The sequence below is a fragment of the Dipteris shenzhenensis genome, chromosome 13 (assembly GCF_047967505.1).
Source record: "Dipteris shenzhenensis isolate YYH24624 ecotype China chromosome 13, Dip_SZ_1.0, whole genome shotgun sequence".
In the NCBI taxonomy this organism is placed as follows: domain Eukaryota; kingdom Viridiplantae; phylum Streptophyta; class Polypodiopsida; order Gleicheniales; family Dipteridaceae; genus Dipteris; species Dipteris shenzhenensis.
Genome location: NC_141608.1, coordinates 8,685,070 through 8,700,344, shown reverse-complemented (window position 1 = coordinate 8,700,344; position 15,275 = coordinate 8,685,070). Strand labels below are relative to the sequence as shown.

The window sequence follows — 15,275 nt, the reverse complement described above, 5'->3', positions numbered from 1 at the left end:
TAGAGAACATCTTCATTGTCGAGATTGGAGTGAGTGTTTTGAGGCTTATTTTCAGCACATGAAAATACAAAATCACTCCTTGTTGATCCTCTAGTTTGACCGGCAGCCCCATACGAAGGTGCCTTTTGGGTAGTAGACCTCAGAGAGGATGAACGGAATGACTTTGTGAGACTGCAGTTCATGATGCTATCTCGCGTGATCTCGGGGAAGAGATGCACTCCACATGACATTATAGTTGAGTTTGTAGTAACACCCCGTCACCAGATGCCTGATTCCAGATCATTACATCTCTAGATAGGGTCAGAAAGTTCGGCTTGACAAACACAGATCAACAGAGATTTCCATGGCTGCCCCTCTCAACTTCCATGAGCTTGCAGCTGAGGGAAATGAGCAGTGCTGGTACGCTTGAGTTTCCAGATGGTTCTCATTGCAAGGGATGCCTATCGACCATTTATCACCATATCAGTACTCACTAGATGTTCCCTTATTGTGCTGACACAACAGGAGATTCTTCAAATCATTCGGGACAATATATGAAAGGTACACACTTGTGGGAATGGGTGTTCCGATCATAGTCACATGACATACTTCTTCTTCATGGGAGAAATAGTTGGGAGACATCATAACTGTGACCCGAATTTCCATAGTAGGAGAGTGGACACATGCCTTTTGAGCACCTGCCCCATCCGAGGTACCATCATTGCCACATCTCAGCATCAGCCGCTTCACAACGCCCACGAGTACACCCTATTGAGGGGAGTTGAGAATGCTAGCAAGAGATCTTAGACATGTTTCAGAGACATTGAGACTCTTTATGGGACCCCAGTCAATTCTAAACGGAGCGCATGACAGACACATGAGACGTGCATGACATGATTTACCCGTGAGACATGGAGTTCCTATTTTTTCTAGGTTCATCAGTTATCAGTCATCTCTTTGAGGTGTCTATCACACCTCTAGCTCCCCCAGTCAGTTCTTTGGTCTCATAGGCTTTTTTGGCCCTACGCAACATTAATAAACCTTTCTTTCTCTCTCCCTCCTAACCCATAATGACATGCATGGGCAGTTCGTTCAACATTTTGGTCTTGATAGCCTCTTGGGTCTTCTATGCATTTCATTCATCGGCATATTTAGCTATTTTCAGATTTTGAGTATAGGAGAAACATGAGTTTGGGAATGTCCGTGGATATTCATCTAGGTATATTGAGTATGGGAAAAACATGAAATGTTTGCCTCAGTGATATCTACTTATGTACTCATGCTAGGGTTTTCCGTTTAGAATTTCATGTTTCATTGAATGCTATGAATTTCTTCTTTAAGATGAGGTATCTGCCTTTAATTTTTAATAGATAGGGACAATCAATTGGATTCTGAAAAATTCCTTGGCCTGAAATAATTGAGAAAGGGATGGAGAACATAAGCCAGTAGCATCTCTCTTTAAGTGTTGTGACTTGGACTTGTGTTTATGTTCCAGGTTTTGGAACTACTTTTTTAGAGGATGAGTTTGGGAATGTTCCTGGATTCATCTAGGTATATTGAGTATGGGAGAAACATGAAATGTTTGCCTCAGTGATATCTACTTATGTACTCATGCTAGGGTTTTCCGTTTAGAATTTTATGTTTCATTGAATGCTATGAATTTCTTCTTTAAGATGGGGTATCTGCCTTTAATTTTTAATAGATAGGGACATCCAATTGGATTCTGAAAAATTCCTTGGCGTGAAATAATTGAGAAAGGGATAGAGAACATAAGCCAGTAGCATCTCTCTTTAAGTGTTGTGACTTGGACTTGTGTTTATGTTCCAGGTTTTGGAACTACTTCCTTCTCCTTTAAGCACATACAAACCACCTTGGGGCTCATTGGTATCATCGATTCCCTTTCAGTAATGTTGTTGCTTCTTTTTCCTGTTTAGATGCTTAGCATTCATCATTCTTATGAACATATTGACGTCAATGTATTCCTGTCCATGAACTTCTATGGTGAACTGAACTAATTTGAAGCTGAAGTCTCAAATGATTGCCTGCATTGTGGTTTGGCCTGCACACGGGATCTTGGAAGTCGCCTGCATTGTGGTTTGGCCTGCACACAGGATCTTGGAAGTCCTTGGTAATTATGTTTTGGTGTTTTAGAATGCTTACTTCTGCTCCCACTACTAACCCCCTCCCCCCTGTCCTCTGCTTCTCTGTCAAACCTCCCACCTGACAGCTCCCCCTCTGCCCTCACCAGCTCCTCTGTTGCATCCGCTTCCCCTCTTCTTGCCACCCCTTCCCACTTGTTGTCGTGCCTCCTCCACCCACTTTGTGCTTCTCATGTTAGAAATTGACCAACAGAGGGTACGCACAGTCGAAGACTGATAGAATAGCCCAGGAGCTCACACAGTGTGTGTGGTGGGGTGGAATCACAAACTTCTTAACTTAATGTGCATCACATAGATCTGTAGACTCATCAATAGACAATGAACCAGCCAGATATAGAAGCTACCAAAACAATATATTTCCGTCCAAAACTAGAGCGTGGTCCTTTGATCTTACGACAAGGTGCTTCTACTATCTGCCGGATATCTCTAGACTCGTTCCCGCATGCTTCACCTCAAGGTTATGTGGACTCTCTGTCCTGAATGATCCTCTCCACCTTACTGCCTGTGTATCAGCCTAGGTGGGCAGCACCTTGCTGAGCTAGGTCTACAGCTCTCCAGCCTCTGTGTCCTCTTGGATGTAGGCTCATAGGTTGCTGGTCTGCTGCTCCTTCTGGTCCTTGAAGTGCCGCTCCTGAGAATCAGTTATGAGGGCCTGGAGGCCCTCCTTATACGAGAGGTCATCACAGATGGACATAGCCCATATGAGATGATTGAAAGAGACTTACGATCTTAGGAGATTTATTCGAATATAGATCAAATGTTTAGTACATTATCCAATAAGCTTGCATGGACAAGAAATAGACAGATGGGCCTACTTGACTTCTTAGATGATGACATAGATCCACACATTGTCCCGGAACTAGATACAGCTGAGCTCGGGATATTGAGGCACTTTGCAGATGCCCCATAGGTGATAGGGTATGGACAACATCTGCTTGAGATGGGGGCAATCCACGACTTATAATGGCCTTCATAGATGGCCATCTTCCAAGAGACTCACTTGCTTCCTACATGGTGGTAGGTCTAGTACTAGACTTTGTCTCACGGATACACGACTTCGCCATACCCCCCCCCACTCACAGTTGACCACTTCTACTAGGCCTTCCATACCTATACCACCATGCCAGCCACAGGGAGAGCTCCCCCCACGCTTGCACGCATTCAGATCCACTTTGATCGTGCCCTTGACCCAGTGTACGTGAGTTACCTAGCTAGGGAGCTCTCGGCCCTACTTGGAGATGATATAGACCTCGCCAGTGCCTTCGACATCCTTGTCTCAATGGTACACCACGCTGCTATTAGATCCTTGCCCACGACTCGATCCATGTGGACCCAAGATGGGAAGACGGCTCCGAACCCTTGGTTCGACGACGAGTGCGAAGAGGCGAGAGCCCACTTCACACAAGAGTAGGCTTCGGGTCATCTGACGTCACCTGAGGCATAGAGGATCTATCGACGACTAACACGTCGTAAGAGATGGGCCTTCCTCACACATAGGATGGATGAGATTGTCAGATCTTTCCGAGGAGGAGACCTGACCATTGGATGGGGATTTCTATCAGAGGGGAAGCCACATAACCCCAGCACTGACCCAGATGTGTGACACACATATGCATGTTCCCTCTATGATGCCCAGATGCAGACACTGCCAGATATGTCCTCTATGCCCACTCCCACTACATGTCATTTGTTCACCACACAGAATGTACGGGCTGCACTTCGTCGATTACACAATCGGAGACCGCAGGGCCATGAGGGCCTATGGACTGAGCACTTTGCACATGGACAGGAGGTCCTAGCTTCGATCGTAGCACATATGTTCAACCGGGCTGCGTCACGGCTTCCCACGTGCTTGGAGCTCCACCACTATTGTGTCGATACACAAAGCCGGGGACCCTATGGAGACTGGGAACTATCGTACCCTTATGATTGGCCACACTCTAGCCAAGATTTATGGATCAGTTTTGGAGAGAGAGCTCGGCAGTCATACAGAGGCTCGGGGGCAGCGGGCACTAGGACAGGCAGGATTCCAGAGACATCACTCTACCTTAGATCACATCTTCACATTGAGGGCTAGGGGCTAGCATTGAGGAGGCGAGGTCTAGACACCAGAAAGTCTCACATGCTTTGTAGACTTTTAGAAGGCTTTTGACATTGTCCCACGATCCCGCATGATCATAGATTATAGGAGCTGCGGGGAAGAAGGGAACGTTATCTAGAGGGCAAAGATAACCCAAGAAGAATCTTGCCTCTCAGAGAAGACCATGCATGATTTTAGTAAGCGGTAAACTGCAATTGTATCTAAGTTCTCCTTGTTTGTTAGTATGAATGTGCTTATGGTGATTTGGCCTCGTTGGCATCTATGAACTTAATGTATTCATATTTATTGCGCATTCTGTTGTATGCTCCTTTATGTATGCACAGCTATATACATTGCACGTTTCTTCATGCAGTGCATAAATGCATGATTTTAATTTCCAAGTATTGTTAGCAGCTTGCATGATTTTAGAAGACGTAAATTACAGCTTAATCCAAGTTCTCATTGTTTGTTAATCGAAATGTGTGTATGGTGATTTGGCCTTGTTGGCATGATAGAGGGAGGAGGAAGTCTTGGAGCTAGCCAAACATCATGCTTCCACTCTTGTAAAAGTCGGCCTGCATGGGTAATGTCTCTTTGCAAGAGTTATGCTTTTTCTCACTATGCTTTGAGTTCCATATGGTCTTCCCCCTTGTATTGTTGTACTGAGTTTAAAAAATGCCTAGTCCACAAAGGGTATAACCTGTGTTCATTGTTCTACATTTTTTGCATCATTCTGTAGTCCTTAAAGAATGTTGCACCGTGTTATGCAAACTTTGTCATTCTCATGTATGGAGCAAATTTTTATACCGTTTGTATATTTTCCTGAAAACAATAATGGAGGTGCTGTCAAAATGGCATTGGAATGAAATATGTCACAACTTGAATTCCTAGTGAACATGATTTTTCTTTCTGTGGAGCACCATGCTAATTGTAATCCTTACTAACTTGGAATAGGGCATAGCGGACTTCTTTATCAATTCATGGCCCACGAGTCCTCAAATCGCCTTATTCCACTTGCATATCACCATCATATGATCAGATTCGTGAAATTTCTTGGGTTACATGATTTTTGCCAATTTTTTATTTTTATAATCGACCAGGAAAAAACCATCTCATAGATTGGATGTTAAAGATCACTGACTGTAAAAGGAGCAGAGGCTAAGTGAGCCTTGTTTTAATACTGATAACATGGAATTGCTGCCTTGCTTGTTAAACACCCACTTAGTTATGGGATTTTTAAATTGTGAATCTTATTTTGGTTTGCTCAGTTAGGATAATCTCAAGCGAAATTGCAAGATGACACTCTCTATTTAAAAAGTAGTTTGTACTAGAAATCCCTGGTAGAGCTGCGCTGTGGACTTTTCACACGCTGGAGAAAGTTCTCTTGAAGGTTTCTTTTGTGATTTGTAGAATCTCAAGGATGTGCATGACTACTTATTTTAAAAAACAAAAGACAAAAGCTGGCATCCTTTCCTAACTCAAAATTCAACGCTGATATCTTTTATGGGTGTTTATTTTTGCAGTCTCAAAAGTCTTAGGAATGATCAGGTTGTTAGTCTTGCTGGATCTCTGCCCAGGATGAAGGACTTTGCCATTAATTTTAGGTTGTTGGAACCAACTGATTTAGAAGGCCTTGCAAATGCTCTTCCTCAACACCTTAATGCGCTTGATCTTCATGCTGACCATCTCTACACTGGCAATTGCCAAGATTGCCTAACCAGTTCTCCAGATATTGACAGCTTCATTCAGATACTCCAAAAGAAGTGTACAAACCTGCAAAAGCTGGATTTAGACGCATGTAGTCACATAAGTGCTAAATGTTTGGACAATTTATTGCTGGTGCTTCCCAATGTTGGTATCCTTAATTTACATAGTCATGATTTTGGCTGGTCTGAAGTAAAAAAGATTCTGCAAAGCTGCACTTCCTTGCAGCATTTATCAATTGTTTCAGGACGTTTAATTGAGGATCAAATTTCTAGTGATGAGGAGGAAGATGAGGGTTTGTTAGCCAACAGGGCAAAACTTCGTTTGCGACATCGAATCCCCTTCACTTCAAGTTCTGAGCATTCCGATCTTGGTTCTCTTGTTCCTGCATCTCTTTGTTCTATACGCATATATTCTTCCCCACACCATTCTGTACCACTTGACTCGACGCCACTGTCTGGAATATTGAAGGACAAAGGTCAACAGCTTCATGACTTACATGCGCAATCGCTTTACAATACAAGCTGGCACACAATTTCAATTTGGTGTGCAAATTTACGAACTTTGGATTTATCTCATGCACGGGCTAAAACTTATGCTGCAACTGGGGTGGGTTCATTTGCATTTTTCTTGTCTGTAATGTTACTTGTGTCTTGCACGTGCTAGTCAGTTTCTACATGAATGAGAAAAAAGGAAAAAGTCCTGTGTGCTGAGGAAGTTTCGGTTTGATAATTTCTTGCTGTTTTAAGACAACAATTTGGATATTAGATGAGCATCTTTGTCGAAATAGTTCAGGGCTCTAGTTTTCTCTAGTTTTCAATCTTGGGTTTGCTTTTGTACTTTAGTTTGTTGTATTTTAATCTGATGACACGACATGATATACAAATCTTTTTTCTTTGCAAGAAAAAAAGGGATGAGAACTCGCTTGTATTGAAATTGTCACTTTGGATAAATTTCCCTCTACACCGTAAGCAAAGATGCCATGTATGAAAAAGATGTGGGTCGCTTGGAAGGTATAACCTAGATGTCTTCGGTAGGAGTTGACAAAGATTACCCTTGCGTTTCATATTAAGCCCTCAAGAGAGTAAAAATGGAGGAGGATGTGTCGAGCCCCTCAAAACAAAAGCACGTTGTGTAATGCAAAAGAACAATGTTTTAAGAGCCTTGGTTTTCAAGCCATCTATAGGAAGTAATCAGAAAAAGGTCATGCTCATCGGATGCGCACGTGGACATGTTGGAGAGGGTTTGGAAGAACATCAATTGAGCTCAAGGGAGGGGGAGAGGGATGAGGCGATGCTTGTGAACAACCTTAATCTTAGGCTAGATGATTCATCAATTGTTGATGACATTGGCTATATGGGGTTACAGCCAGTTTTTTGTAAATGCATATGATGTGACTACACCTACCATATTAACTAATAGTCGATTACTAAATAATTCGCATGTTGCCAAAACATCTTTTGCCTTGGTGAATAGTAAGAAGCCTGTAATGGCTAATGTGGTTTTGCCTCCCATATCATTTATAGCAAATGAAAGCAGACCCCAAGAGAGTTTAGCGACGTTTGAAGGATTGACTGTCTTTGAAAGGATATTCACTAAGTTCTTTGAGGAAGATTGTGCCAAATTCGATACAACTAGAGAGAATACAGTTGCAGCCATGAAAGAGGCTTAAAGGGCATTCTTATTTAATTCTAGATGGCCTTCACTTTTGCTATACTCACAACATCATTTCTAGGGAGGCCTTTAAAAATACAGAATTATGTAGGAAACTTTGAATAAAGTATCATACTTTGGATACTTTTTGGCGACAATTGTACTTTTAGAAAGCCCATAAAGTATCTCATTGAGTCCGAAAGATTACACTTAGAGATGGTGTCAAGCTTTGAGGTAGTCAGGTGTGGATATCGAGACTATATTTGCCTCATCTTTAACATAGGAAGTGTTTGAGAAAATATGGGTTTGTACCTTGATCCCTAGTTTCTCTCTGATGAATCCTTTTTGTACCATCTCTATTCTTTTCCAATATACCGTGGTGAGTCTTGGAGCCCAAACTTGGCATCCATACAAAATTATTGCTTAAACGAAGATGGTGTAAAGGAATTTCCTAATCTCCCAATTCTAAAGATGTGTTTTCTGCATTTGGTTCTAAGACTGAGGACAGCTTTCATTCCCCCTAGAACCCTCCGCTCCACACATATGCTCCATTTGTAGTTGTCTTTGAAATTCAGTCCCATATATTTGTATAATTTGACTACTTCTAATCCCTTTTTTTTTGCGAGATCCAATGATCATGATATTTGCTTTGACAACGTTCATACTAGAGAACTAACAAAAGGTATCCATTTCCCCTAGATAATGTAGGTGGTCCCTTTTTTTTTGCGAGATCCAATGATCATGATATTTGCTTTGACAACGTTCATACTAGAGAACTAACAAAAGGTATCCATTTCCCCTAGATGATGTGGCAGGCCTTGCTCGTCCCTTGCAAAGAGAATTGACAAAAGTTACCCAGTGCAACTAGGTGATGTTGCAGGCCTTGTCCGTCCCTTGCAAAGAGAACTACGCCATATGCATATAGTAGCAATAGTATGTATCCTGCAAACTTGAGCCCTTGACCGTTTATCGGGTTGATCAATAAACGAAGTTAATATAGTGGTCGAGAGAGGACATCCTTGTTTTACCCCTATGTCTGTCACCTACTTTCACTTCTTGGCTTCTTGCCCTTAGGTTACCTATCCATGTTTTGATCTGCTGCCTGAATCTCTACTCGTTGTTGAAACAATCACGGGCGATGGCGATCTGTTATACCACCCAGCCTATTCTCAAGGATAGTAAATCGTCAGATCCCTACGTTATTTCATTCATACCTATCCATGAGACCCTCAATTCCCTAGATAGTTCTCCTTGCCAAATGTCATCAATTTAGCCTCTCCACTTGGTGCACCTTTTTTACCCCTCTTGGGGCACATTAAAAACCACTTGCCCCTTGGCATTATTGCACATTTAGGTGCACCTAGGCCTTAGCACTTAGAACTATCTAGTCAATGCCATTCCGCCCTCACCTAGGACCTTGGCAGTTACTTCTCTTGACCATTTCAATTACGCACATTAACTATTACAAAAGTTGGTCATCTAAGAGAAAATGCCCACCGATCTATCCGAGGTCATGCTATCTCGGCTAGAGCATAACATTCCTTCCCTCTTCAAGCATCAGCGTCCTCGATGATGAAATCTGGGAACGCTCTCCGTAACTGGTATACGGATTCCCAGGAAGCTCATGCCATGCAACCAACACCGTGGGTATCTTTCGATTTCCTATTTGCATTGTTCCTCGGTACAGGATTCTTGTTGGCTGGCGCCTTGCAATATCCTCTATCTCCTGAAACAAAACCACACCTTTGATTAGTGAGTCACCTGTATGCAAAAATTTCTTTAAGCGCGAAACATGAAAAACCGGGTGCACCTTACACCCCTGTGGCAATTCTAATTTATAGGCTACACTGCCTAGTCTCTTTAGAATTAACCACGGCCCACAGTATCGAGGTGATAACTTAGCACACTCTCCTGAAGTCAACGACTTCGAGTGCGAAGGAACTCTGAGAAAAACTTTTTCTCCTTCTTCAAATACTCTTATAGACCGATTTTCATCCGCATATACCTTGGCCCTATCCATAGCCTGGCGGATATTAGCTCTCGCAAGTGCTAGCATCTCCCGCATCTGAACTACAAAGTTCGCGGCACTAGGCACTTTCTGAGGTACTCCAACTATAGTTGGATTGGCTGGTCTATAACCATAGTTCAGTTCAAACGGACTGAACCCGGTAGAGGAATGTTTCCTATCATTGTAGGCAAACTCCAACAATGGCAACCACTTGTTCCATGTATGTTGCCTCAATGACACATATGCCCTCAGCATATCCTCTAAAGTCTGGTTGACTCTCTCCGTCTGACCATCCGTCTCAGGATGATCCCCACTACTCATTCCCAACTCAGTCCTTAGTGTCTCAAATACCGCTGTCCAAAAATGACCGGTAAATCTGACATCTCTGTCTGACACTATGAATCTAGGCAATCCATGCAGACGAAATATATGTCTAATGAACAAATCCGCCACTTGCGGGGCACTAACAGACTCTCTAGTCGGAATGAAGTGAGCCATCTTGGTTAGACGATCAACCACCACAAGGATAGAATTATATCCTCCTTGTGTTGCAGGTAGTCCTACAATAAAGTCCATGGAAATGCTCTCCCACTTACTAAGTGGTATCTCCAAGGGCTGTAAAAGTCCGGGTGGCTTCACCCGCTCAGCCTTACTTACCTGACACGAGAAACACCGTGTCACATATTCATGAATATGCTTTTTCATCTTTGGCCAAAAGAAATCTCGCTTCACGAGATCATATGTCTTCTCGACACCTGGATGTCCCGCACATGGGCTATCATGGCACTGTCGAATGACTCTCTGCTTGAGATCATTCTGACCACGTACTACAACCTTGCCATTTCTAACTAGCATACCATCCCTTATGGTATATCTTGCATAAGTTTGGCCTTTTCTGGATGCCAGGTCATCCTTTTCATTTTCCCCGGGTTTTAACACATGAGCCTTAGGCCATAAGCTTTGGACAAACTCGTCCACCTTTTGAGTTTCTCTGATCTCGGTCATTAGAGCACTCTCTAATACCGTGAAACTCAGGTTGTGCATAATGCGAGACAACGCATCAGCCACCTTATTATCTTTCCCTCTTTGGTACCGAATCGTTAGATTAAACTCCTGCATGAGCTCCGCCCACCTAGCTTGGCGGCCCCTCAAGTCAGGCTGTTTACAAAAATGTTTCAGAGTATCATGATCCACATCCACATAAAACTCTGAACCATACAAGTAATGCCTCCATGTTTTCAAAGCATGGATAACAGCATACAACTCCAATTCATGAGTTGGCCAATTCCTTTGAGAGGGAGAAAGCTTCTTGCTTTCAAAGGCTACTGGCCTTCCCTCTTGAAGGAGGACTGCTCCTACCGCAATGCCACTTGCATCGGTTTCTAGGAACAACGGTTTCTGGGGATCAACTATTTTTAACACCGGTCCTGAGACCACATCTTGTTTTATGGTGTTAAAACTTTCTTGTTGATTCTGTCCCCAAATAAAAGGTACTTTATCTGAGGTTAGATCAGTCAATGGCGATACTATTCCGGAATATCCTTTGATATGCCTTCTATAAGACTGGACAAATCCCAAGAATGATTGCAATGCGGTCAGACTCTGGGGGATTGGCCAAGTTAGTATCGTAGCCCCATTTCTACCCCCTGTGGAGTAATTATGAACCCTAAGTACTCAAGCCTAACCATACACAGTATAGTTTTCTTCTTATTCACATAAAGAGTGGCTTTCCTCAAAGTACTGAACACTATCCTCAAGTGTTCACGATGCTCAGTAACACTTTTACTGAATATCAAGATATCGTCAATAAAATGTACTACGAACTTTCCGATATACGGACGTAGTAAATCGTTCATAAGCATGACGAATGTCACTGGAGCATTGGTAAGTCCGAAGGGCATTACCAAAAACTCATAATGACCAAACCTGCTTCTAAAAGCGGTTTTATGCACATCCTCGGCTCTAATCCGGATTTGATGGTAGCCGCACTTAAGATCTATCTTGCTGAAAATCACGGCTCCATGTAATGCATCTAGCAAATCATCAATCCGAGCCATCGGATACCTGTGCTTAACAATGATATTATTTAATGCTCTGTAATCTATACAGAGGCGAAACGTATCATCCTTTTTCTTCTTTAATGTCACTGGCGAAGCAAAAGGTGAGAAACTTGGTTGAATCTGCCCCAACTTGAGGTATTCTTCCAGTTGTCTACGCACCTCCACCTCTTCAGCAAAACTCATTCTATAGGGAGGTCTATTTACAGGTTCTGCCCCCGGGATCAGTTCAATCTTATGTTGAACTTTCCGCTCTGGAGGTAACCCATAAGGTAGTTCATCCCTGAAACATTCAGAGAACTCCTCTGTTATAAGATTAGCCAGCTTGGCCATCTCACCACATTGCGTGACATCAGTGCTAGCCGAAGAATCATCCACCGGCTCTACCGATGCCGTGCAAAGGAATAAAAACTCTACTTGAGCCTTTCTGATTTCCATCACGGAAACCAACGGTCCCTGAGGTATATCTTTTTCACCTCGCAAGACATAAAGCACATCATTCATCTTGAATTGATATACGTGCTTTTTCCAATCAATGGCTGGATTCTTCCTAGAATGCCATGCCATTCCCAGGGCTATATCTGCATGAGCAAGCTTGGTCATTTCAAAATCAAGCTTCTCAGCATAGTCCTGAATCCGAAGCTCCAACTGGGTAACCCTTTGGTCCCATACTTCAGTTGAACTTCCATCTGCCATCCTGACTGTATACGCATAGTCAGATGGACTTGTCTTTAATTTCAGCCTCTTCACGAGCTTGGAGTTAATCACATTGTGAGTTGACGCTGAGTCAAACAACACAATGACATCATGACTGGCCACTTGCCCTTTCATTTTAATTAACTCCGTATCATTAAAGGCCGTATACCCCGTTGCTGCGGGCTTAGATAGGATGTTATCAGGTGCACTCGTCACTAACTTAGCAACAGACACACATAACAAACAAGGTACTAACCTCTGAGAAGGTCCCGCCAGTTGCATCTGCATATATTCCGCATTGGGACTCTCCTGCATTTCTACGTCGCATTCAGATATTATCATATTAGCCGTGCGACGGTCTTTATTCAGTGGACAATCCTTCCACTGATGTCGCTGAAGGCAGCCGAAGCACAATCCTTCTTTTCTAGCTTTCTCTTTTTGTTCAGGGGTCAACGAGGACTTTGACCAAGCCCGGGCTGCCATTGGAGTTATTTTCCTTTTCACCCCAACGGTGGTACTTGTCTTTACTGGTCCCTCAACCGGCTTCACCTGCTTGGTTTGGCCACTTGGCTGCGAGACACTTGTCTTTGAAACCCATTTTCTCGGAAATCCCCCTTTTTTCGGGTACTCATACTGAGTCCCTGCCTGCACAAATCCACCAGATCTACCTCTGGCATCCTCATAGTTCAGGGCTACTGCTATAGATTCATCTAATGTAGTCACATACTTAGCCCGAACTTCCATTTTGATCTTGTCGTTCAGTCCATAGATATAGTCTTTTAACTGAACCGACATAGGGAGAGGGTCTGTTATTTTCATGACACATTCCCTGAATTTGTCAGTGTACTCTGCCACTGACAGACTCCTCTGACGAAGATTTCTATAAGCATCCCAAGCTCGGGATTCTTCATCAGGTGGAAGAAAGTGTTTCTTGAATTCAGCTTTAAACCCTTCCCAGGTGGTTGGAGCAACTTGATCCTTCTGTTGCTTTATCCACCATCTGTCCGCTGCCTCAATAAACAGGTGTGTGGCCTCACGGATTTTCTTTAGATCGGATCTAATCTCACAAATGGCGAAGGCTTCTTCCCACTTGTGTAACCAAACCTCGATCACATCAGAGCTGTGCTCGGTCATCCGACCAGTGTACTTCTCCGGTCTATAATTAGCGATATTAGGCACTTTGACCCTTGCGCGCTCTAAGGAATGTATACTGGGCTCTGGCTCTGCTAGAGCTTTGCCCTTATCAATCCTAGACGGTCTAGCCGACAAGGCTTGCACCATCTCCCTGATCTCATTTTGACCAGCATTCACTTGAAGCTGCTGGTTCATAATCTGCTGTAAAGCATCCTCTAATATCGAAATTTTACCAATCAATGTAGGTGCTGCATGATGTGACATCTGTTGTGTAGACTGCACTCTAGACTGACTAGGATTCGCCCTTGAATTTTGCCCTTCTGCTTCCATAGGTTCACAGTGGAAGATGGGGTTTTAAAAAAATAAAATAAAAATAAAAATAAAATAAAAATAAACCCAAATAACCAATATATATACACCCTTCACTTCTGCTTCCCTGTTTTTTTTTTCTCTTCTATAGTGCAGAAATCACAGGACCATATGAGAACAAAAAAAACTGCACGGAAAGAAAGGGCTCCCTGATCTTTGCGACGATCCCGGCTGCTCCAGCTATTCGTAGGTACGACCCAACTTGGCTCTTTGATGCAGCTAGGCTCCAACATGGTTTTCGAGTCCACCTACAGCCACCCTGCGCTAATCCTCGTCCACCTGATACTAATTAGAAAAACCCGTCGACTGCCGAACCGCTACGTTGTCCTAAGTTCAGCGTTCATTATTTTCAATGTTTCATAAGACCCGGTCGCCTTTTATTTTCGCACGCAGGGGTGCCGACGGTTGCTCCGAACCTGCTTTCTGTCTATCTCTACGTAGCCTCACCTAGTGCCGATCAGTTCCGTCCAATGATATCGGGAGGTCACAGCAGAACTAAAGATCCGTCGCAAATTCCTTACTTGACACGAAGGAAGTGCTACGCAAGATGATCACCAGGTTGACGGGCAAAACGGAGACTCCTGCGACCAGTGACGAGCTCCGTGAAGGTCATGAGGCGTTTGTAGTTGACGAAAGCCGTGCCTTTTTCTGAGAACAGGTTCCGATTAAAGAAGGTCCCGCAACCCATTATCCTACGCCTTCACCTATTTCGTCGTAGATCACGCATCCCTTTCATCCTCTAATCTGGCTCTGATACCAATTGTCACCTACTTTCACTTCTTGGCTTCTTGCCCTTACGTTACCTATCCATGTTTTGATCTGCTGCCTGAATCTCTACTCGTTGTTGAAACAATCACGGGCGATGGCGATCTGTTATACCACCCAGCCTATTCTCAAGGATAGTAAATCGTCAGATCCCTACGTTATTTCATTCATACCTATCCATGAGACCCTCAATTCCCTAGATAGTTCTCCTTGCCAAATGTCATCAATTTAGCCTCTCCACTTGGTGCACCTTTTTTACCCCTCTCTTGGGGCACATTAAAAACCACTTGCCCCTTGGCATTATTGCACATTTAGGTGCACCTAGGCCTTAGCACTTAGAACTATCTAGTCAATGCCATTCCGCCCTCACCTAGGACCTTGGCAGTTACTTCTCTTGACCATTTCAATTACGCACATTAGCTATTACAAAAGTTGGTCATCTAAGAGAAAATGCCCACCGATCTATCCGAGGTCATGCTATCTCGGCTAGAGCATAACAATGTCACTACTTATTTGAATCTATTCATCAACTTCGGCTTGTCTACTGCAGACCTAACTAATTCAGCTATCTTTCTCATGTGGGATGATCAGTTTTGTTATTCTTTTCCATTATGTGTCCCTTGCAAGTGTTTCTTGAAATCGACAAGGCAATAGGACAATGCATTATTTTT

General features: G+C 43.3%; 1 protein-coding gene across 1 annotated transcript in view; it reads left to right on the top strand.

The window, feature by feature from the left end:
* The window catches only part of LOC147894993 (uncharacterized), a 31,638-nt gene that overhangs the window by 3,607 nt on the left and 12,756 nt on the right, over nucleotides 1-15,275 (top strand). The window contains exons 2-4 of the mRNA XM_087384173.1: nucleotides 1,807-1,863; nucleotides 4,734-4,801; nucleotides 5,742-6,531. Of these exons, the coding sequence (XP_087240299.1) occupies nucleotides 1,807-1,863; nucleotides 4,734-4,801; nucleotides 5,742-6,531 (915 nt within the window). The remainder of the gene's footprint in view (nucleotides 1-1,806; nucleotides 1,864-4,733; nucleotides 4,802-5,741; nucleotides 6,532-15,275) is intronic.